At 59.0% G+C, this 22,133-nt stretch overlaps 1 protein-coding gene across 20 annotated transcripts in view; it reads right to left on the minus strand.

Annotated features, from left to right (window-relative positions):
* Positions 1-22,133, minus strand: part of SRCIN1 (SRC kinase signaling inhibitor 1) — an 85,787-nt gene that overhangs the window by 15,220 nt on the left and 48,434 nt on the right. For 17 of the 20 annotated variants that reach the window (XR_008453570.1, XM_054088290.1, XM_054088292.1 and 14 more), the window contains 11 exons: positions 20,958-20,981; positions 5,839-6,031; positions 5,306-5,504; positions 5,045-5,138; positions 3,789-4,618; positions 3,311-3,403; positions 3,104-3,147; positions 2,606-2,784; positions 2,220-2,395; positions 1,827-1,957; positions 849-996 (listed from right to left, as the gene is read on the minus strand). Coding sequence is in view for 19 of the 20 variants with exons in the window: in XM_054088290.1 (XP_053944265.1) it covers positions 849-996; positions 1,827-1,957; positions 2,220-2,395; positions 2,606-2,784; positions 3,104-3,147; positions 3,311-3,403; positions 3,789-4,618; positions 5,045-5,138; positions 5,306-5,504; positions 5,839-6,031; positions 20,958-20,981 (2,111 nt within the window). In the remaining variant the exon portion in view is untranslated. Of the gene's footprint in view, positions 1-848; positions 997-1,826; positions 1,958-2,219; positions 2,396-2,605; positions 2,785-3,103; positions 3,148-3,310; positions 3,404-3,788; positions 4,619-5,044; positions 5,139-5,305; positions 5,505-5,838; positions 6,032-12,127; positions 12,552-20,957; positions 20,982-22,133 lie in introns of those variants that run through there. The other 3 variants (XM_054088287.1, XM_054088300.1, XM_054088298.1) reach the window with 2 other exon arrangements.

The raw sequence follows: 22,133 nt of genomic DNA on the forward strand, positions 1-22,133 counted from the left end.
CTCACAACAAAACACTTCTTCCTAATCTCTCATCTCAATCTCCTCTCTTTCAGCTCAAAACCGTTCCCCCTCATCCTCTCCCTGCACTCCCTGACCAAGAGCCCCTCCTCAGCTTTCCTGGAGCCCCTTTCAGCCCTGGAAGCTGCTCTGAGGTCTCCCCGGAGCCTTAACAACCCCAACTGGGAGGCTGCTCTAAGGACTGAGATTCATTTTCATGAGCCTCGTAGGAAATGGGATCGTTCCAAATCCCTCTGTCAGATCTGGCTGAAATCACCCTTTGGATCTAGGAGTTACTGGACCAGGGAATGATAAGCAGGCAGATTCAGACACTACGTGATCATACGAGCTCATCTCCGTAGAAAACCAGGCTAGCGATGAGCCCCAGGCAAGCCCAGCGCCGGAGCGCTCCTCCTGCACCGTGGCCGAGCTGAAAGCCATCCTGAAAGATCTCCTAATGGGAAGAGGCAGGTGAGCTCAGCCCCGGCGCACGGCCCAGCCTGCCGCTATCATGAGATCTGCAAGATGATTTTTCCTCCAGCGCAACATTTTTCTGCTCCTCAGGAAAGAGATTTCTCATCACGCCAAGGGTCGCCTCTCTATCTGGATACACGAGCACAGTTATTTTTTCAAGGTGATATGGAAAAGGCAGTTTACAAAGCAGGGGTCCCACACTGGAGAGGATCGAGGGCATTTTTTTGTTCCTTAGCAGAAAAATGAGCCTTTTTATAACGGCTCTTGGTATTTGCACCCATAACACAGAGAAGACACCGGCACAAACGTGGTGGGCACAGGGATAAATAAACGGATTGGCTGTGTCCTCTGAGGGGCTCCAAGGGCTTGGTGCTCACCTGCGGATCTGGGTGAGGGTGTCCGTCACCGTCTTGCAGCGTTTGAGCAAACCATCGAGGCGGTTCGGCTCCTCCTTGAGGAACTTGACGGCTTCCACCTCCACCCGCAGCACCACCCGCATCTTGCTCTGCAGGCTGGGGAACTGGGCTGGGGTGGGAGAGCCAGGGGTCACCAGGGCTGGTGCCCAGCTGGAAGTGTCACCCAGCAAACCCCACCAAAACCACCGCGGCCATGGCAAGACAGGCAGAGCGGGATGAATCCTAGGGAGTCTGGGCTGGTGTCTCTCCTGCTCTCCATTGTTCACAGACACCAGTCTTCCCCCCGATGATGCCCTCTCCACATCCAACACCACCCTGGAGCTGGAGGTTTGGTAGCCAGGACCCCGAGGACTTGGCGGCAGGGGCTGACATGGAGCAGAATGCTCCTGACTTCTTGCTCTGCTCCGCATTCCGGCTGCCCAGCATCAGCCCAGCTTTACAGAAAGGCTGCAGGAAAGCAGAGCAGCTCTATCCTCTTCCCTGCGCCCCCTCCCAGCCCTCCTCACGGACCCCCTTCTTGCAATCTCAGCACTTGCTGCCAAATCCTCGTTCATCGCCTGCCTTGGCTCTGGCAGGGAGGAGCTGTGCCGCTTTGAATCGCAAGGTGGGATGGGGCAAGAGCAAGGTCCTGCGGCACAGGGCCAGGCAGCAGCCCTGAGCAACCGTGAGATGCCAGGACAGAGCCCCAGGACCTGCTTGGACAGCCAGGAGAGCAAACAGGGGCAGGCAGCAGGAGTGTGGGGTGCAGCTCTCCCCCCTGCAGCACCCAGAGCGGGCAGCACACACACGAGGCACCAGAGCAACCTGCCCTGGGGATGCAGGAACACACTAGCAGCTCCAAACATGCAAACCCAGGAGCATCTCATGCATGAGGATGGAGCAGGGAGACACAGGCAGGCTCTGCTCGCCACCCAATCGCAGCCGTGGCCACCTCCTCACCCTTGAGGTCCGTCAGCGTCTCCCCCAGCTGCTTGAGCACCACCGCCTTCTCCTCCAGCTCCTGCACAGGGATGAGCCGGTGGTTGTGGGCCAAATCCTTCTGGATCTTCTCCACCGATTTCTCCAGGTCACTGCGAGCACAGAGTCAGGGCAGGGGGGGTCACTGCTGCTCCAGGACACTGAAGAGCCCCAGGGGTGGCCAGCCTGGCAGGTCCCCGAGTGGCAGAGGGGAGAGGACAATCAGGCTGGGGACCCCTCCCCATGCTAAATGATGGTTAAGGATGTGACCCAGCACCATGCAGAGCTGCAGATTTACACCCATGGAGGATCTGGCCCATCCAGGTCAGGATGCAAGGACCCCCGTCCCTACTCGCAGACCCAACCCCATCTCACTTGAGCTGCTGGGTGATCAGCTCCTCCTCGTTGAGGTAGCGGAGCCGCTCCTCTTCCACCAAGCTGCGCTGGCGCTGCAGGGGGTCCTCGTGCTTGCGCATGGTGTCCGTCACCCGCACGCTGATTTCCGTCTCTGTCCGCCGCAGCATCGTCTTCATCGTCTCTTGGTTCTGCAGCTGCGGGGACGAGGAGGGGGGATTCAGGCTGGGCAAGATCCCCCCGATGGGGACCCGTGTGGGCACAGGGCTGGACATAGGGACAGCTCTGAGCTCAGTGTGGAGAGGAGCCGCATGCAAAGTCACCAGGAAAAGGGGATTTTCCTGCTCCGGGGGCTGGAGCTGCCCCAGGAAGGTGTGGATCAGGTTGGGGACCCCCCCGTTACTCACCTGCAGCTTCTTGAGCTGCTGCAGCTGGTTGCGGAGGTCACTGGCGTTCTGCTGCAGGTCATGGAGGTGCAGCTGCATGTGCAGGCGGGTGATGGCCGTGGGCTGCCCCGCTGGCGTGCTGCTGGCCGAGGGCGGCGGCGGCGCGGGCACCGGTGTCCCCATGCCACTGCGGCTGGTGGCTGCGGGGAGGGCAAACAGAGGCTGCTGAGGGAAGATCCCCCCTCCCTGGGGCAGCTGCAGACTCTGCTCCTCTGCCTTCCCGGGAAAGGCATCTCCTTCCCCATGCCACGCTTTGGTCCAGCGGTTCTGGGTGGGCTGTCCGCTGCCCCCACATCAGTTCCAGCTGTCCCCAAGAGGGACAGGGGTCCTCCTGGCTGACAGCGCACGGGGTGGTTGCGGAGCCCACCCTGGGACTCCCAGCAGCCGTGGGCAAAGGGACGGGGTGCCACGGGGCGAGGGGGTGCCACGGGGTGAGGGGGTGGCTCTCCAGTCACTTACACGCTGATGGGGGGGTCCCGCCATTGGTGGCTTCTGTCTTCTCGCTGCAATGAAAGAGAGGAGTGGGGAGAGAGCGTGGATCAGGCACCTCCATCCTCCCAGGCTCAGGGTGCTGCAGGACCCCAGCCGGCAGCAAACAGCCCAGCTGGAGGCATCCCCCTCCCCAGGGCAGAGCCGGGGTCCCACGCCTGCCCTCCTGCTCCTTACCTGGGGGTCTCGGCCTCGGAGCCGCGGAGCAGCGCGCTCTGCACCAGGCCTGTCAGGCTGGCGATCTGCTTTTCCATCGCCTCCATCCGCTCCCTGCGAGAAGGGCTGGGTGAGGAGCTGGCTCCGGCACAGCACCGCCAGCACCCGGAGGCTTGTCACCACCCGCACATCCCAGAAGGGACAATGGGGAGGTGGCAGTGTCATCACCAGCTACGTTCACCCCCTTCATTTCCTCTCTCTTCTTGCCTCCAGCTACCCCGAAAGGCTCTCCTCAGCCCTGCACCGCTCTGTGCTTCGTTACCCAGCCCGGCACCTCTGCCGATGGGGCAAAGCCTTCCTCCGCGCTTCCTCTGCCTCCTCAGAGACAAGAGTTGGACTCAATGGTCCTTGGAGGTCCCTTCCATTCTATGATTCTATGACAGATGAGCACCCAAAGAGCAAAGCTCACAGCCCGGGGGGTGTGGGGGTCCCTCCTCACCTCGTTTCCGTGTCCTTGGCTGGTCCAGGGGAGCCGAATCCCGAGAGCGGGCGATCTCCAGGGCCGGGAAACAACTCCGGAGGGCCGGAGGAGCTGGGGTTGCGTGGCTTGTTGACGGGGCTCTCCATGAAGACGGAGGAGCAGGAGTCCTTGCGGAAGGACTGACGGACAGGGGAGGAGCGGCTGGGGGGTCCCGAGTAGGGGCTGTGGGGGCTCTGCCCTGGCTGCACATCCACCAGCCGCCCATCAGCCATCTTCTGCGGGGACGAGGGGGGCATGCGGAAACCCAAGCCGGGACCGTACGTGTCACTGTAAATGGGCGCGTTGGGCTTGTACAGGCTGTCCTCCAGCTCGGTCTGCAAGGCGGCTGCCGAGTAGGTGCTGAGGGAGCGAACGGAGCCCCGCTTGTACAGCCCCCCCGAGTAGCCAAAAGGGTCCCCCATGCCCGCCAAGGACTGGGTGGAGGTGATGCTGAGCCGCCCCTCGTGCACCATGCCGTAGGGATCGGCGTACAGCCCCTCGTTCTTCACCAACACCACGTTCTTCCCGGCCAGGTCTTCATCCGGTTTCACGTCCCGGCGCTCCAGGATGGCGCTGGGGCTGGGCGAGACGCCTTGAGCGGGCGGCAGGTTGGAGAGACGCTCGCTGTGATGGACGGGGCTGCCGGCGTAGGAGGGCGGGCGGCCCCCGCTGTAGGACATGCGGGAGCGGGACGGCGAGGAGGACTGGAGCACCGGCGGAGGGGACCCCGAGGTGAGGTGGGAAGCTGGGGACATGTTGTTCAGGCGGCGGGTGGGAGAAGACTCCCTTGACGTGTACACCATCTCCCTCTGCAGAAAAGGGGCGCGGGGTCAGCACCGCATCCCTTGGAGCCGGATCCCTGCCCTCGCCCTGCCCGGCTGGGACCCGGCAGCATCATCCCCTCCAAGGACCAAGATCTGCAGCTCCTGCATCTTCACCTGGCCTTGGTAAACAGCAGCTCCCTCGTTCCCACCCAGGAGTGGGATGATTTATTCTGATGAATCCCCTAATTATCATGTTTATTACCCTGCTGTCAGGCCCCAAACATCCATTCTTTTAAAGTAACACTTAACAATGCTGGAAGCAGGCAAGACGAATGGCGGTCATTACTCCTTACACACACACACACACAATTACCAGCCCCTGTCTCCATCATTTTGTCTCTGTTCCTGGTCCCAGCCTCCCAGGTACCCCGAAACCACAGGCTCTCCCTGTGACATCCCGTCCCCCCTTACCCTCAGGTCACCGTTGGTGATGTGCGAGGCTGGGAAGGAGGCATAAAGTGGCTCTTTCCGGTAGATTTTAATGATACTTCTGTCCTGGATGTCACTGAAAGGAGAGGCAGAGCCATGAGCATCCCGCAGCAGCAAATCCAAGCCACGCGACTGCACCCACTCCCACCCTTCTGCTTGCAATCCATTAATTTCCTTGCTCATTACGCTTTAAAGAAAGAAAAAAATCAATCTCCGGTGGATTTCTGAGCCCCACATTCTCACCGGACATCTTCCAGCTCATAGAAGACATTGCGGGACTCGTCCTTGATGAGGATGGCGGTGTTGGGAGACTTCAACATCCCCATGGTGAGCTTCTGGGGGAACATGTGGACGATGAGGGCGTGCAGAGTGTCCATGCTGCTGATCTCGTGGGTGATGTGGACACGTCTCGTCTCATCCCCAAACTGCAGGAAAAGGACCCCTGGAAGCAGAGGGAGCAGAAAGCGGTGAGGTGGGCTCACACCCCTTCTCCACACAACACCAAAGATGTGCCAAGGCCAAGGTTTGCCCACCTGCTTGGAGGGCTCTGTGTGCACCAAACCAAAGGCTTGGGGACCTCTGGAGCAGCGAGGCCGAAGGCGGCTCATCCCCCTCAGCCATCCTGCACAGAGCACAGTGCCCTCTTCTCCTCCTGAGGTTATTTGGGCAGATCCAAACCAATCCCACACCCGGTACCCGCCGGCAGCTGCCCGCAGAGGCAGGTAGAGATGTTTGCCCGTGGTCACGCAGGTTCATGCCGCCCATCCCCGGAGTACCTGGCGATCGCAGCTTCGTCTGGCTGGTGGACCGGGACAAGGGCAAGCTCTGCCGGAACCGGTTCATCCTGTTGAACCCCAGAGGCAGCTCCGCTTCTGACATGGTTTCCAGAGATTCAGCCGAGGCAAAGGAGAGTTTAGCTTGATCGGCCAAGCCAGGCTGGGAGCCCTGGGAGTGCCGGGAGCTCCTCGTCTGGAAGGAGAAAGGGGAGAGGTCAGAGCTGCGCTGGGTACCCCAACCCTTGTCGCTGCCATGGATGCAACCGTGTGCTGCTCCTGCTTTGCCTCCAGCGCCTGGTGCTGGGGCAGAGAGGCTCAGGTGAGGCTGAGCTGCATCCAGGGATGCTCAGTCCTCCGTCCCCACCCGAGCCAGCCCACCACCACCGTCCAGACACGACACCGGCTCCAGGCATCCTCCATCTCCCGCTCTAAGCACGTACATCCATTCGCTGTCCCCTTGTTTCCTTCCTCACTCACGTTTTCCCCTCCAGGCTGGCAATGCTCTGCTTTTTAAAGGCTCCCGGTGCCGTTCCAGGCATCCTTGAGTTCCCCGACTCGAAATAAAGCCAGCGCTCGCGGGCTGGAGCCAGAGCCAGGGCTCGCATGCAAGCGCTGGAGTAACCTTAGCAATTACAGGAGGTTACACATCCATTACGCCAACGAACCAGCTCCTGGGAAACATAAATGCCCGGCTTATTCTGGAAGCAAAGCAGCGGCAAGGTTTATGGCTGCCTGAGCCGTGGGGAAAGTAATGGCTTTGGCTTTATAGCAGTAAAAATTTAATATGCCAGGAGTCCAATTTCACACGGCCAAGCATACATCCACCGTGGAAAGGTTCACGCTACGGACATGGGCTTCCTGCACAAACAGCTCCGGCCACACCGCTGGGTCCCCGTTCCGCAGGTCCCTGCCCGGCAGCAGAGAGAACGCTGCCCGGTGACACCCTGAAACCCACGGCTTCGTTTTCCAACTCCGCGTTTAACATTGGCAAATCAAACCGAGCGAACAAACAGCTCCCGGGGTGTGGAAAAGACCAGCGTGGAAGGGACAACAGCTCCAGTTTAAACCCAAAAAGGAAAATCAATATGAAATGATAACAGCCATCATCATCATTTAAATTAGACATTAATTGGAGGATTTAATTAATCCGTCGGGGCGGGGTTTTCTAGGACTTGAAATGTTCTCGCTGTAGCTAATTGCTGGAAAATTGACTGCTTAGTTGGGTTGTTGTTGTTTTAGCACAAAGCACGCTGGCAGCGCAGATGCTCAAAGTCTTACAACAAGAAAGGGAAGCGGGAACGGCCCCAGCCGAGAGTCAGTGCATCCACCAGCTCCGTGCCCAGAGGGCCAGGGGAGCTCTGCAGCAGGTAAAGCAGCTGCAGGGAACAGGGGGTGATGGAGACATCCCACCTCCTCTCCCCAGGTCCAAGCCATGCAGGGTTTTGGGGTGTAACAGCTGGGTTTTGGGGCTCCCTGCTCTTGCACCCTGGGAAACCTTGAGTGCTTGTGGTTCCCCATCTCTGCTGTCTCATCCTGGGTGTGCGGTGCTGCCCACCGGCTCCCGAGCCAGGATGGATCCTGGGCTGCAGGGAAACACAGGGACAGGGCAGGCACAGCGTGGCCAGGGGCTGCACCTTCGCCAGGCTGTGCCTCCGGGCACCTATTCCTCTCTGGTCCACCCCCTGCTTCGTGCCAAAGGGGTCTCATCCTGCCCCGTCCCCATTCATCCCTGTCCGCTCCCCTCTCCTCAAGCCCATCTAGCAGAGCCCACATCTGGGCTGGGCTGCCACATCTGGGCTGGGCTGCGACAGCTGCCGAGCTGTCACACGAGGTGACAAAAGGCCTTTGGCTCCCACCTCCCTGTCCCCAGGGTGTGCTTTGTCTGCAGAAAACAATCATAAGGAAAAACGGTTTTAGCCAAGGGGGGAAATCTCTGTTTCTCACAACAGGATGGCAGGGACCACGTTGCCACGTAGCATCCTTGTTGCTAAGGGCTGGTGTGGTGTGCGCGCCTCGTACAACACCCCAACGCACCACAGCCCCTACAGAACAACACCCCAACCCATCACAGTCCCTGCAACCCCTACAGAACCAAACTCCAACGCACCGCGGTCCCTGTATCCCACAGGATCGCTGCAGGAGCTGCTCTGCTCCAGGTGAGCCCAGACTCCTCCTGCCTTCTGTCCCTGCCCCTGGGTTGCAGCTGACCTCAAGTAATTAAGCTCATCTGATGGAGCTAATTATGGCAGCATCAGTAAGGAAAAAAAGGGCAAGATGGCAATTAATGGATTTTTAGCCCAGAAGGGACCATTCTGGCCTGATGCTCAGTGCCGTGAGCTCTCCCATCCCAAGCAGGGACCCAGTGACCCTTCAAAGCCCTCACTGGTGCCGAAGCGAGAGCTGCATCACTCATCTCTGCACCCCTCGCTGCAGGGCACCCCCATAGCCACAAGACCCTCCAGGGCACGGGCACCTCTGCAGGCGTGGGACCCTCCACCACTGTGCACAGGACAACTACGGACCCCAAACCATGTCTTGCCTGTGTCCGATTTGGCCACACCTACGGACACCTGATGCTGTGGAACCTGTGCACGCACGGAGCCCTGCAACCACGGGACTTGGGTCCCCATGGAGCAGTGGGACCTGGGTGCCCATGGAGCCTCACAGCCACGGGACTTGGGTGCTCATGGAGCTTCACAGCCACGGGATCTAGGTTCTCATGGAGCAGTGGGGTCTGAGTGCCCATGGAAAAGTGGGACCAGGTTGCCCATGGAGCCCTGCAGCCATGGGACCCAAGTGCCCATGGAGAAGTGGGACCCTGGTGACCACGGAGCCCTGCAGCCATGGGACCCAGGTGCCCATGGAGAAGTGGGACCCAGGTGCCCATGGAACCCTGCAGCCATGGGACCCAGGTGCCCACGGAGCCCTGCAGCCATGGGACCCAGATGTCCACAGAACCCTGCAGCCATGGGACCCAGGTGCCCATGGAACCCTGCAGCCATGGGACCCAGGTGCCCACGGAACCCTGCAGCCATGGGACCCAGGTGCCCACGGAGCTCTGCAGCCATGGGACCCAGGTGCCCACGGAGCCCTGCAGCCATGGGACCCAGGTGCCCACGGAGCCCTGCAGCCAAGGGACCCAGGTGCCCACGGAGCCCTGCAGCCATGGGACCCAGGTGCCCACAGAACCCTGCAGCCATGGGACCCAGGTGCCTATGGAGCCGTGCAGCCATGGGACCCAGGTGCCCATGGAGCCCTGCAGCCATGGGACCCAGGTGCCCATGGAGCCCTGCAGCCATGGGACCCAGGTGCCCACGGAGCCCTGCAGCCATGGGACCCAGGTGCCCACGGAGCCCTGCAGCCGCAGCTGCAGCAGGGAACCGAAACGCACAGCGAGGGGGAAGCACGGCGGCTGCTCCGTCCTTGGCTTCCAGCAGACCATTAATGAGTCGACTCGGAGGGAATTGTTTTTCATTGCTCTGCTTCGCTAATGACTTCGCCTGCTATAAGATAATACGTTAACTGACAACTCAGCCCCCACACATCCTGCCTCCCGCCCTTGCCACCGGCTGCTGCTGACGCGGCACGGCAGCCCCCAGCGCGGCTCTGCTCCCCCCCGGTCCCATTCACAGCACTGGTGGCCCTTCCACAGTAGGTGGGACCTGGTCGCATCTCCAAGGCCATGACACCCCCTGAGTGTCTTGGGACCCAACACTCTCACACAGCTTTGCCATCACCCATCTTCACCAGCTTCATCTGCATCACCGATCACCATGGAGTCCAAAACGAGTGCCCGGATCCCTTCTTTGCTGGAGATGCTTTGGGAGGGGCCCAATCCTGCCTTGTTGGGTGCCACTCTGGGATGAATAGTGCCTGGACCTGCCTGTGCCAGCATCTACGTTGACAGGATGGATGTCACAGAGAACACATCATCCCTTCTGGAGGAGGGGGACATGATAGAATCATTGAGGCTGGAAAAGCCCTCTAAGATCATCCAGTCCAAACACCAGCCCAACACCACCGAGCCTACCAAACCACATCCTGAAGTGCCACAGCCAAATGCTTTTTGAGCCCCTCCAGGGAAGTAGACCATCCAAGTCCAACCCCCCTGCCATGGGCAAGGATACCTCCCACTGGATCTGCTTCAAGCCCCATCCAACCTGGTCTTCAACACCTCCAGGGACGGGACAGCCACGATTTATCCTGGGTGCAGGACAAATCCCAGGGCTTTGCAGGAAGGTGCCCAAACCCCTCGATCCCCAGCCTGGGAGCAAAGGCGTCTTGACCCCTCCTTCTCAGTTACGCTTCCCCAGGGGCACTTTTGCTTGAGCCCAGAGCCCCATGTAAAGGGCTTGGTCTCCTGCACCTCCAGAAGAGCCCGATGTCTCCTATGAGCACCAAGATCTTTCCCTGAGGCATCTGAAACCCACCCGTGATGGCAGCGAGGAGCCAGAGGGGAGAGGATGCAGCTTTCCCGCTCGCTGTCCCTGTGCCGCAGCGATGCCACACTGGGAGATGACCCATTTCTTGCTGAACCAGCATCACAGCTCAGGGTTAATACGGCGCAGGATGATTTCTGCCCGTGCTGGGAAGGGCTGGATGGCCCTCAGCTCAGGGGGAGCAGCAGCATCTCCCCCAAGCCCAGCACCTGCCCCGCACCACAGCTCGGAGCGTGGGAAGCAGCAGGTTCATGGGCAGAGCGCGAAGGGAAGGCGAAAGAGTGCAGCTGCCCAAAAGCAAAACAAAAGCCATTCAAGGCCACGGCGCAGCGGCGCGGGAGCTCCGGATGCCGCTGGCACCGCGGGCAGGAAAGGCGTCGAGCAGCTCGCTTTGGAGAGGGTGATGGGCACCGAGGTGAGAGCCACCGCAGCCTGTCCTGGGGAGGGAACCTGCTTGCTCTCTGCCAGGGAGCAGTTTCAAGCCCCTGGGAGCCTCCTGCGTGCTACAGCAGAGACAATCGTGCTGGTGCAGAAGCATCAGCAAAGCCTTTCCACCCTGGGAGTGCACGGCGGGTGCTGTTTCGGTGATTCTCCCCGTGAAAACCCACTCACAAAGCAGTCAGCTCCTCCTCAGGCTCCTCGTGGGGACACCCCAAAGCTGGCGGGGAGAGGAGCATCCCCAGCCCCTCCACGCCTCCCTGGCAGTCTTACATAAAAGATGTGGGATGCGGAACAGGGGGAGACTCGGGGGCTTTTGTCTTTTATCTCCCCAGAGCTAAAAAAAAGATACAATTAAGTGATTCTTTTAGCTCCTAAACCTCTCCACAGTCCCTTTACTGTCAGCGCAAAAAAAGCAGCTTCATTATATCTGCCTGGCTAGATAAGGATGCTTCTCTCCTTCTTCTGCTTCCTTCCTTCTTCTTGTCCCCATCCCTTCCTCCCCTCTTCCACATCACCCTCTCCACTCCAACGTCACCCTCTCCAGCTTTGCAGGCTGAGTGCTCAAGGAGAGAAGGAAGGATTTGAGGTGCCACCACAGTGTTTGGGGACCTGGGCAGGAGCGGTGTTGTCCCTCTGGAGCTGGTGGTGATGGGCACCACAGTTATCGCGCTGGAGCAGAGGCAAGCACTGGAGCTGGGTGGTCTCAAAGGAGAGCAGAGATGACCAGGTGGAAGAGAGGGAGAGCTGGAGAGGAGTGGAGGGGCCGAGGGCACCGAGGAGAGTGGTAGAAGGGGTTTGGAGGGAGCAGAGGAGCAGCTCAGGACCTCCCAGAGGGCACTTAGAAGAAGATAGGAGAAAATAAAGAAGATGTGTGGGGGAAGGGATGGAACAGGGCACTCTGCAGATGCTCCCATGCAAAACTCGAAGCCACCACAGCTCATTGATATTTCCAGTCACTTCCTAAAACAGGAAGCGAGCCTGACCCTGCCAGGAGACCCTCGGAGATGGAGCAGAGGGTTTGTCACAGCAGAGACCGCCGAGCGCCTCACTCCTACCCATGGAGGGCTCCAAGGGTGATGTCAAACTTGACCTGAAGAGCAAGCAGCCATTTCAGGCGCGTTTCTGCCTGACCCCTCTGTACATCACACACCCCCAGCACGCAGCAGCCTGCGGTGCTCAGCGGCGTTGCAGCTGTGCTAAGAACATTATTTGCAACAAGGAGACCGGGCGGTGGAATGGAGGTCTCTGAGCACCCTGCTGGGACGCACCCAGGGCATGTGGCTCCTCTTCCCTTGACCCAACACCCAGTCCAGCTCAGCCCAAGCTCTGCAGCAGAGAAGCCAACCCCTTTCCCTGCCCCAAAACCAACCACTACAGCCAGAACAGAGCCCACGATCATCGCTACAGACCTGTACTCGCAGCTGGGATGGATAAGCCTTCGCTGTGCCAAAGCCACGGGCAGCGCCTAGCACCGAGCTCAGCCTCTCCCCAGGGTGTTGCCGTCACCAGGTGAAGCTGCGCTGGGTGGCTGATACGGGGCTGGGTCTGGCAGCAGCGCCGGGACCCCCCCAGCTCACGCTCCGTGCTGCCCCATTGGCAGGGACGATGCACCGGAGCACGGTTGGGCATCGCCCTTGCACGGGTGGAAGGAGCCCCGCAAAGGTCCTGGGCAGCTGCGCTGCTCTGCCGCGCTGCCACCGTCCCAGCTCTGCTCTGGCTGCATCTCCTCTGCCGCGCCGCATCGTGGGGATAAAGGCAAGAGCCCCCTAAAATCCACTCTGGCCAGCTTGGGAAACAGCTGGCACGGACTTGGCAGGACCAGCCCTGGGCAAAGCAACACAACTGGTTATTTACCGAGTACATAAACCCCCGGTTCCAGCCTCTGGTTGGACACTGATCTGGATTAATTCCTCATAATCCCCCCTCTCATCATTTAATCCAGCATCTCACTGCGGGTCCCATCTGGTGGTGTGCTGAGCTCTGGGGATGGGCGCTGGGGCTCAGCTATGCTAAAGATGCCGAGATCCCACTGGCATCCAGCTGCGATACTGGGAGCAGGGAAGGGCATTTGGGCATCGCTGCTGTGTGGATGCCTGAGCCGCCCCCGGCTCCTGCCGCGGGACCACGATGAGGTGAGCGGCTGCATCTTCCCGTGCCATCTCCTGGCACAGCATCCTCAGAGCCAGTGCTGGGAGGAACCATGGGAGAGGGGAAGGACCTGGAGCTGTTGGAGCGAGTCCAGAGGAGGCCACGGAGATGATCCGAGGGCTGGAGCAGCTTCCACACCAGGACAGGCTGAGAGATGGGGTTGTTCAGCCTGGAGAAGAGAAGACTCCGAGGAGACCTTAGAGCAGCTTCCAGCACTGAAAGGGGCTCCAGGAAAGCTGGGGAGGGGCTCTGGATCAGGGAGGGCAGGGATAGGATGAGGGGGAATGGTTTTCAGCTGAAAGAGATTGAAGTGATTAAGGTGAGATCTTAGGAAGAAATGTTTTCCTGGCTGCCCCATCCCTGGAGGGGTTCAAGGCCAGGTTGGATGGAGGTTTGAGCACTGTCTGTGGAGCATCCCTCGGGGAAGGTCCCTCCCTGTGGAGCCTGGGATGCTCTCAGTGCCTGGATGCTGGAAAAGTGGAGGAGGCAGCAATGGGGGGTGGGACCCCCCAGTCGAGCAGCCCCTTAGGGTGTGCAGGGAAGCAGGAGCAGAGCGTCGGGCGCTCATCTCTGCCTGCCAGCGAGGGTCAGCAGCGAATAAAGCTGTTAGCAAAGCTGGGAGAAAAACAACATCTGTCCCTCCCGCAGCTCCGCTTCTGTCAACGTTTCCAAGGGAAATTTTAATTGAAATTCGAAACTTCTTTTTTTTTTGAAGCAGCTCTGAGAGCTGTTGAAGAGAGAGAGGGAGTTGGGGTTGCCAGTTCTGTGTCCTGCAGTGTTGCCTCCAACCGTTTCTCTGCCTGCCTGAGCCCATCACATCACTGGGGAGGGGGTGATGATGACCCTCATCACATCACAAGCCTGGTGTCTCCTGATTGCCTGGGGAAGGGGGTCATTCAGTCCAGCCCTCAGCAAGGTGGTACCTGCTCTTCCCTCCCTCTGAGATGCTGGGATGAGAACCCACCACCTCCGTCCCCTCCTGGTAAAGGCTGGAGGGGCTCCTGATGGTGAGGAGGGCTGTGCCATTGGTGCCCCTGGGTGTGGAACGGTGGAGCCTTGAAGAATGAACACCAGTTGGTGTCTGAAGGACTCCTTTTGTATTCCCCATCAGGAGCCTGCTCACCACCCAAAGCAACTCTGACCCCTCTGCAAACAAACCGATGCCAGCACATCACAAACCGCTCCGTTCGTTCATTTATTCATTCTGAACGAACTCCACTCATCCTTAATTATTGATGCTCCCAGAAAGTGAATCAGCGAAGAGCTGCCGCCTGGTTTGTAAGAGGAGCAGAGCGCAGGTAATCGGACACTTGCCCAGCAGACACCTCCTCATCTTGGGTCTGGCTGCAAATCCCTCCCCAGGAGCGTCCCCAGCTGGGATGCAGCATCCCTGGCACCTGGGCATCACCCCCTCACCTTGGGTATCAGCTCTTGAGCTTCTTCAGTTTCAGACAGGGCAGCCCAGGTGTCCCAGTCCCACACGCGTGGTGCCGCCTTCCTCCCGCACATCCCAGCTTGGGTGCTGGACCCCTGGGAGCAGAGGCCAAGCGGATGCAACGGAACCCCTCTACGCCTTCATACAACCATTTCACACCAACTCCACCAGCCGGGAGCCCCAAACTTCAGCAAAGCCTCCACGCAGGGAGAGATTTCCAGCAGCTCAGCTCCTGTCTCCTGAGACCGAGGAGGCAAGAGATGCCCAGCTGGGAAGAAAAGGAGGAAAAATCATAGAATGACAGAAACGTGGAATGGTTTGGGTTGGAATAGACCTTAAAGCCCATCCAGTCCCACCCCTGCCATGGGCAGGGACACCTCCCACTGGATCCGGTTGCTCCAAGCCCCATCCAACCTGGCCTGGAACCCCTCCAGGGATGGGGCAGCCAACGTTTCTCTGGACAATCTGTTCCAGGGCCTCCCCATCCTCACAACAAAACATTTCTCCCTAAAATCTCATCTCAATCTCCCCTCTTTCAGCTCAAAACCATTCCCCCCCATCCTATCCCTGCACTCCCTGATCCAGAGCCCCTCTCCAGCTTTCCCAGAGCCCCTTTCAGTGCTGGAAGATGCTCCGAGGTCTCCCCACAGCCTTCTCTTCTCCAGGCTGAACAACCCCAGCTCAGCCTAATGGGAGGTAACTGGGGCTGCAGCAGCAAAGGTGGAAGAAACCAGAGGTGCAGCATCCTCTGAGCATCGTAGGAAGGGATGTACTACAATTCTCGCCCATCCAAGGGGGTTGTGGCCTCTCCATCCCCCTCCACCACCCCCCGTGTCTCTCCCCCCAGTCTGGGTCTCGCCGCCAAATTACAAGCGTACCGCTCACGGCAGCAATAATTCATCCGACATCTAATGCTCAACATTTTGTCAGGATTATCCCGATTAACTCAGAATTAATCCTGATCTCAATGTTAACAGGATTAGCGTTAAAATCGGATTAGGTTTTTTTTTAAACCGGACCCCTTGACTAAAGCAAGGGGCCTCCCCCTCCAGATGTGCCCAGGCTGCTACCAGCAGCCAGATGTGAGCAGGACCCAGACAGCAGCTCGCTCCCCTGCGATGGGCCCCACGCATGGGTGAAACGGAGCACCCACACAGGCGTCTCCGCGCCACCAGCATCCATCGCACCCACTCTACAAAGCACAAGAGCCGCCCGCCCTCAGAAGGTGCTGAGCAGGAGCATCAGGATGTTGGATTTCCAAGAACAAAACATCCTTTTGCCCTCAGACACAGCCCTGTTGGCTCCACAGGGGACACGGGTGGCTGCTTGTCCCCTCTTTGCATTTTTTTCCCCTTCCTGCTGGCACCAACAGCCTTCACCTGCCTGATGAATATTTAAAAGCCTGGATCCTCTGCAGGCTCATAAATATTGACGGCTGCTGGGTGATCACCACCGTGGTGGTTCCTCTCCATCCCTCTCTGGGCGCTGAGCAGCAAGGTTGTCGGCATCACCCGCCCGGCAGAACGGGAATGGGATGCCTGGATGGGAAAAGGTGGCTCTGAGAGCTGTTCCCTTCACGGCATCATGCAGCCAAGCTCAGAACTCTGCGTTCAGCCCCAAAACCACCCACTTTCATCCCCAAACCAGTCTTGCTGCCAACAGTGGGGCAGCAGGAGGTCCTGGTGCCCAGGACAGGGCTGGAGCTGGGACCAGCCCTGGGTGAGGGGACACATTGCACTCACTCAGCCTCATCCCCTCCCGCTGGGTGTAACCTTGGCTGCCGCAGGGATGGTAATCATTAAGCTCAGCAAAGGGCAGCCGTGCTTTTTATTCCTGGAGTTGTTTTCCCAGTGCCTCGACCAGGCACGTCCAGCCCAGCATCCCTGGGGAGAGGAGCATCCCTGCCACGAGACCCTGGACAAATGGGTGGTGGGGGGTCCACACCCAGGGCTGATCCAGCACCTCGACGGCAGCTGAGGTGGTCCCAGGAGATGGGATTTTGGAGGGGGGATGTGGCAGGAGATGCTTTTAGGGGTGAGGGTGTCAGTCCTGCCTCTGCCCCTGCTACCTCAGCCCCCCCTGGACGTTCACCCCCAGCCACCCCCTTCCTCGCTGGGGCTGAGCAGCAGCCGCCTTCGCTCCCCGCTCTCTGGCGACGCTGCTTTGTGTGACAGCATCTTCCAAAAATAAGCAAATTACTGCATCCGTCAGGGGCGCCGGCGGATGGAAGCAAAGCCAAGTGTGAGAAAGCAGCAGAAAGGGGATGGGGGCAGAAGGGATGAGCCCTTGCTGAGGATCACAGGGCTGCAGCCACAGAGGGAAAGGAGCCACTATGGGCTACGGACCAGCGGGGACACTCGGGTTGGCAGCATTAGTGACAGGGGCGTCATGGTGACAGCTGACAAGGCTCAGCTCTTCGGCATTTGAAGCATGATTTGCTTTAACAGCCGTATACAGGGAGGACGGACTCTGGTTAACATGTGCGAATGCCTCTCGGGGATGAAAAAAAAAAGACTCAGAAGGGTTGGTTTGAAGTGCAAAAAAAACCAAAAACCCGAACCAGCTTCTGCAGCAACAGCTGTGGGTAAACAGAGCCCTAAACGTGGGACATCGGCCCAGACGCTGCTGCACGTCACCCTTGTGCATCTCCCCTGGGAATCTCAAACAAGTCACCCAGTCTCGCCGTGCCTCAGTTTCCCCATCCCAATGCTAAGGATGCTGCTCCCATCCCTGCTTGCGCTAATAAATAGTGATAACAGCCACAATCAACACATAACCCAACCCTGGAGAGCAGCTCCCGGCAGGCAACTCAAACAAAACCAATGCCCCAAAAGCAGAGAGAAGGGTAAAGCTGGTGCTCAGCCACTCTCCCCTCCTGGGGACACCTCAACAACCCCGTCCTGGGAGCAATACACCATTACACAGTAAATGTGGGTCCCCGAGGATGCCGAGGCCACCGGGAGGAGGGCTGGTGCAGGAGCAGCAGGATTACAGGAGCTAAGCCTGCCTGGTATTTGCTCGTCTCCTGCAAGTAAATATCGCTGCCCGCCTCTGATACCGGCTGGGCAAACGCCCCGAGTCCCCAGGCTGCCGGTGAGAGGGACGGGGCTCCTGCTAAGGACACGAGGCATTCCCGGGAAGCCCATGCCCTGGCCATGCTGGAGGAAGCAGAAACACAGCCCCAGTCAAGCCACCACCTCTGCTGCAGTCACAAGATCATAGAATCATAGCTTGTAGGCGACCTCAAAGCCCATCCAGTCCCATCCCCTGCCATGGGCAGGGACACCTCCCACTGGATCAGGGGCTCCAAGCCCCATCCAACCTGGCCTGGAACCCCTCCAGGGATGGGGCAGCCACCACTGCTCCGGGCAACCTGGGCCAGGGCCTCCCCACCTTCACAGCAAAACATTTCTCCCTAAGATCTCATCTCAATCTCTTTCAGCTCAAAACCATTTGCCCTTCATCCTTTATCCCTGACCAAGAGCCTCTCCGCAGCTTTCCCGTAGCCCCTTTCAGGCTCTGAGGTCTCCCCAGAAGCCACAGCACAACGTGGGTGACAGCCCCGACGTTTGTTTTAAGACAAACGTGTTCTGTCCCACTCCTTTTTCTCTCCCACATCCGAGTCGTTTTGTTCCCCGCGAGCTTTTGCTTCAGTTCCTTTGATGTTCTTTTAAAGTCCTGGCACCAAAGGAGCTCTCACCAGGCTCTGCCTTCAGTCCTTCCCATTCCTCCTCCAGCCCACCCCCGGCATTAGCACAGCGGGGTCCCCCAGCCCCGGTCCTGCCCCATCGCTCTCCGCAGAGGGGTCCCCTCCCTGTTGCATCCCTGCAGAGGGATTTGCCCCCCCAGCCCGATGCGGGGATGTCTCCCTGGAGCCCCCAAATCCTGCCAACCACAGGGCTGAGATGCTTCTGCCACCCAGAACATGGCTTTCAGTAACCCCAAAACAGAAGGGATGCTGGCCGTGAGCTGGGATGCAGTTTGGGTGATGGAAAGGCGGGTGGGTACCACTGTGCCCTGGCTGAGAGACTCAGGCTTCTGCCTTGGGGACTGGGGGACCAGCAGCAGTGTGACAATGGCCACCACCCAGCAGCTGCATCGATGGCTCCATGCGCGCACACAGCCTGACCCCGCTGGCAGGAAGGGACGTTCACGAGACAAGTGAGCCTGGCTCCAGCTAGAAGCCACTGCAGAAATCCCCGGGATGCGCTGGGACACAGAGCAGGAGGATGGAGCAGGGCAGAGGGCAGTGGCAGGACCCACAGCCTTGAGGAGATGCAGAGGATGAAGCAGCCAACGACAGCGTAATCTCCCGGACCCCTCTCTGCGATGACGGCACCGCCACCAAAATACAAGAGCATCTGCTCATCTGCAGCACCGAGACCGACAAACGCAGTGATGCAGGGCTCCCCTTCCCCCAACGCCGACCCCGCGAGAGCCCCAAATCACAGTCAGCACCTCCCACTGCCCGTTCCCATCCCCGGGCGGACAGGGGATGGCAGGGGAGGACAGCAGGTCCTGAGCTCAGCACCCAAGAAGCAGCACCCCAGTCTCTGGGTGTCCCTGGGGACTCAACATAACTCTTCCCACCATCCCATCCCCTCCGCCCACCATCAGTTGGGGCTCCGGCTGCAGCCCCCTCTCTTTGGCATCCCCAGCAGCGGCGGGCGGCAGCTGGACACGGATAGTGAACCAAAAGGGTCAGGAAAGTTTTATTTTGGGGAGAGAGCAGCGGGGAGGCAAGAAGCTTTCCCAGCTGAAGGCCAAGCCTGCAGCTCCACAAGACCCCAGGGGACACAGGTGGCCTCGAGGAAGCCCCCAGCACCTGCCTGCCGGGCTCAGCATCCCCGCAGGGCTCTCTGGGGACAAGCCAGCCCCGGCTGCTCGGCCTCATGCCCCACTTGGTAGCAGGGTCAGGCAGCTGGGAGCCTCCCTCGGCAGGGAAGCGGAGGGTGGTTTAACCCATAACGCATTCCCACAGCCGGGGAAGATGCTTTGCTTGCAACGCCAAGTGCTTCCAAGCTCGAGTGGAAAAATGTGGAGCTATAGAAAACACACTCTCTGTGGCCACAAACCCCCCAGCTCCTGCTGAGGAGGAACCCTCCAGGGCTGGTGGCACCTAAAGCTCATCTCCACTTAATTTCTTACAAACTAGGGGGAAAATCCTCACTCTGAGGCTTTTGTGCCTCCCCTCTCCAGCCCCAGGAATGCTCCCGAGAGCACATGGCTGAACCCAGCCGCTGAGAACCCAGACAGCTGAATATTCAGGGAGCTGCTGCTCGCACGCGTTTTACGCTGCAAGTACTTCAAGAATGAGAACTCGGAACAAGTGCACATATTCTGCATTTTACGACTCCTCTGCTGCCAACCAAGGCAAGCGCCTTGTTTCTTCCACCGGAAGAGCAAACCCACCAGGGACAACATGCCAAGGTCATCCAGCAACACGCCTGACCTTGAAGTGTTGCCACCACATCCCTGGGTGAGGAGGAGGGAGGCAGGGGAGCCGCGACGACATGCGTACTTCACCCTGCCAGACAATAGGGCAACTGTTCGCAAGGTGCTGGCAGGAACCCCCAGGCAGGCACAGACCCTTCGTGCTGCCAAGAGACTCCCGTCAGGGTTCCCCTTTGTGCGTAGCCTGGAAAAGGTGGGTTTAGGCACAAAGGTCCTGGTGCAACACAGCAAAAGTTAATATCTCCATTCAGCGGCTCCTGCGGCAACTCCCCGACGAACAGGCTGCTACCGTAACGCCCAAGCGACAGAGCAGAGGATGGAGACAGAGATGCGATGGCCAACGCAGGACAGAGCTGCCCTTTCCCATCCCGCGGGGCTCAACACCAGCAGAACAAATGCTGTCTGGTCTAGAGGTTCCACGACAGCCAAACACAAGCCGGGCTCTGGGGTCTGGCACAGCATTCACCTCGGAAAACCTGTTTCTCCTTCCTCTCCACCAACTCCACCTCCTGCGAGGTGCAGGCACAGCCCAGCTTGAGGGAGCAGCATGCCAGCATCCCCCATCCAAGATGCCCAAGGTCATCTGCCCACCAGCATGGGATCATCCTGGGGTCTCTGGGGAACGAGGGGCTCAGGAGAGGGAGGTGCGGAGCCCAGAGGTGGATGTGGTGCAGGGCAGAAGTGCAGATTAGAGGCGGACACACCATGCGATGGGCAGCAAGGCAGGTCCCAGTGCTCCACAGGGCCACCAACGGGAGGGACGGGCTTTGTCTCCGACGAGGAGGCTGGAAATCATAGCAACCGTTATCTCTGCCCGGGAACAGGGACCTGGATGGAGCTCCGCAGGTGGATTTCTAAGCCCATCCGTAGAGGCTCTTTTCTGACCCTTTCCCGCAGTTAAGTCTCTACTGCAATGAAATAACCCTAAAGCAGCAGGGTTTGACCGTGGGGCGATAGTGTTCCAAATGAGGGCAGGACATCATCCCTCTCAGGCAACGGATTTGTATCTGCACAACGACTCGACCCGAAAGATCCTTCCCACGAGCTTAAAGTGCTGCTGAGCTGAGAACAAACTATTTGGGCACAGGAATCTTCAATAAAAACACCCCGAGCTCCCTCCCCCATACACAGACACAGAGATGAGGTGAGGGTGGAAAAGTGCATGCATTTCAAACAGAGGCAGGAAAATCAGGAATACTGACCTTAAAGCTCCAGTAGTTGGGTTGCTAACAAAAAAATAAAACAACAAAACAAAAGAAAAAAAAAAATACCATTAAGATTCTGGTTTGACTTTTGTTTTCCTTTTGAGGATTGTTGACTTTAAAGTGCGACATTAAACCTGCTCTCGTTTCTGCTTCGAGTCCCCTCCCAACGGGTTGCTTAAGTTTCATGCTAAGAGCTGGGAACGGGCATGCGGGATGGTGCAAGCAGGGAGGGCCGGCGATGGGTATTGAATGCGGAGCGGGGTGCAAGGTAAATGAAGTAGAGCAAAGCGGGGAGCAGGATGGCAGCCCAGCATCGCTACTGGAGTCACTGGTTTGCCCACAGCGCCCTGGCACGCGCTGGTCAGGCCGCAGCCCTGGGAGTCGGTGCTGGAAGTCAGAATGATTTTCATTTTTGAAAGGATACTCCAATCCCTGCTCTTCGCTCCGATACCTCCCTTTGCTGCTTCTTCGCAGTGCTTGCGCTGGTGTCAAGCCAATGTGCTACAGCGAATGATGGGAGCTGGCATGGCTTACAGCCCAGCAAGCCGGAGAGCTCGGGAGCGTCCTTCTCCCAAGCTACCCCCGGATAATCACCAGTGGGAGCATCCCGAGGATGCTCTAAGCTTCAGCTCACTGAGATACCCTCCACCGGGTAGTGCAGGGGTTACCAACTCAGGGCCCCCTCCCAGGGCAGCACTGTGCTCGCACAGCAAGGACGGCGTCCTCAGAGGACACCGCAGGGAGTGAGAGCATCCCAGGGCTGAGCATCCCCGGCACACCACACCACCGGGTGGGGACCAGCAAGCTTCCCACTGCTGTGGGCAACACAAAGCACTCCGGAGCAGGGTACGCGCTTAGCAGGGCAGCATCACAAGCAGCTTCATCCCACCCCAAGGCTGGTCCCTAACACCCAGGCAGCCGCCCCCTGGCTCCAGTTGTGCCCCGAGACTGTGTTTGACAGCCAGGAGGGAAGAGTGGTGAGACACTGGCCCAGGTTGCCCAGAGCAGTGGTGGTGCCCCATCCCTGGAGGGGTTCCAGGCCAGGTTGGATGGGGTTTAGAGCCCCTGAGCCAGTGGGAGGTGTCCCTGCCCATGGCAGGGGGTGGAACTGGATGATCTTTAAGGTCCCTTCCAACCCAAACTATTCTATGATTCTATGAAGTTAGATGGGGA

The sequence above is a fragment of the Cuculus canorus genome, chromosome 25 (genome assembly GCF_017976375.1).
Source record: "Cuculus canorus isolate bCucCan1 chromosome 25, bCucCan1.pri, whole genome shotgun sequence".
Classification (NCBI taxonomy): domain Eukaryota; kingdom Metazoa; phylum Chordata; class Aves; order Cuculiformes; family Cuculidae; genus Cuculus; species Cuculus canorus.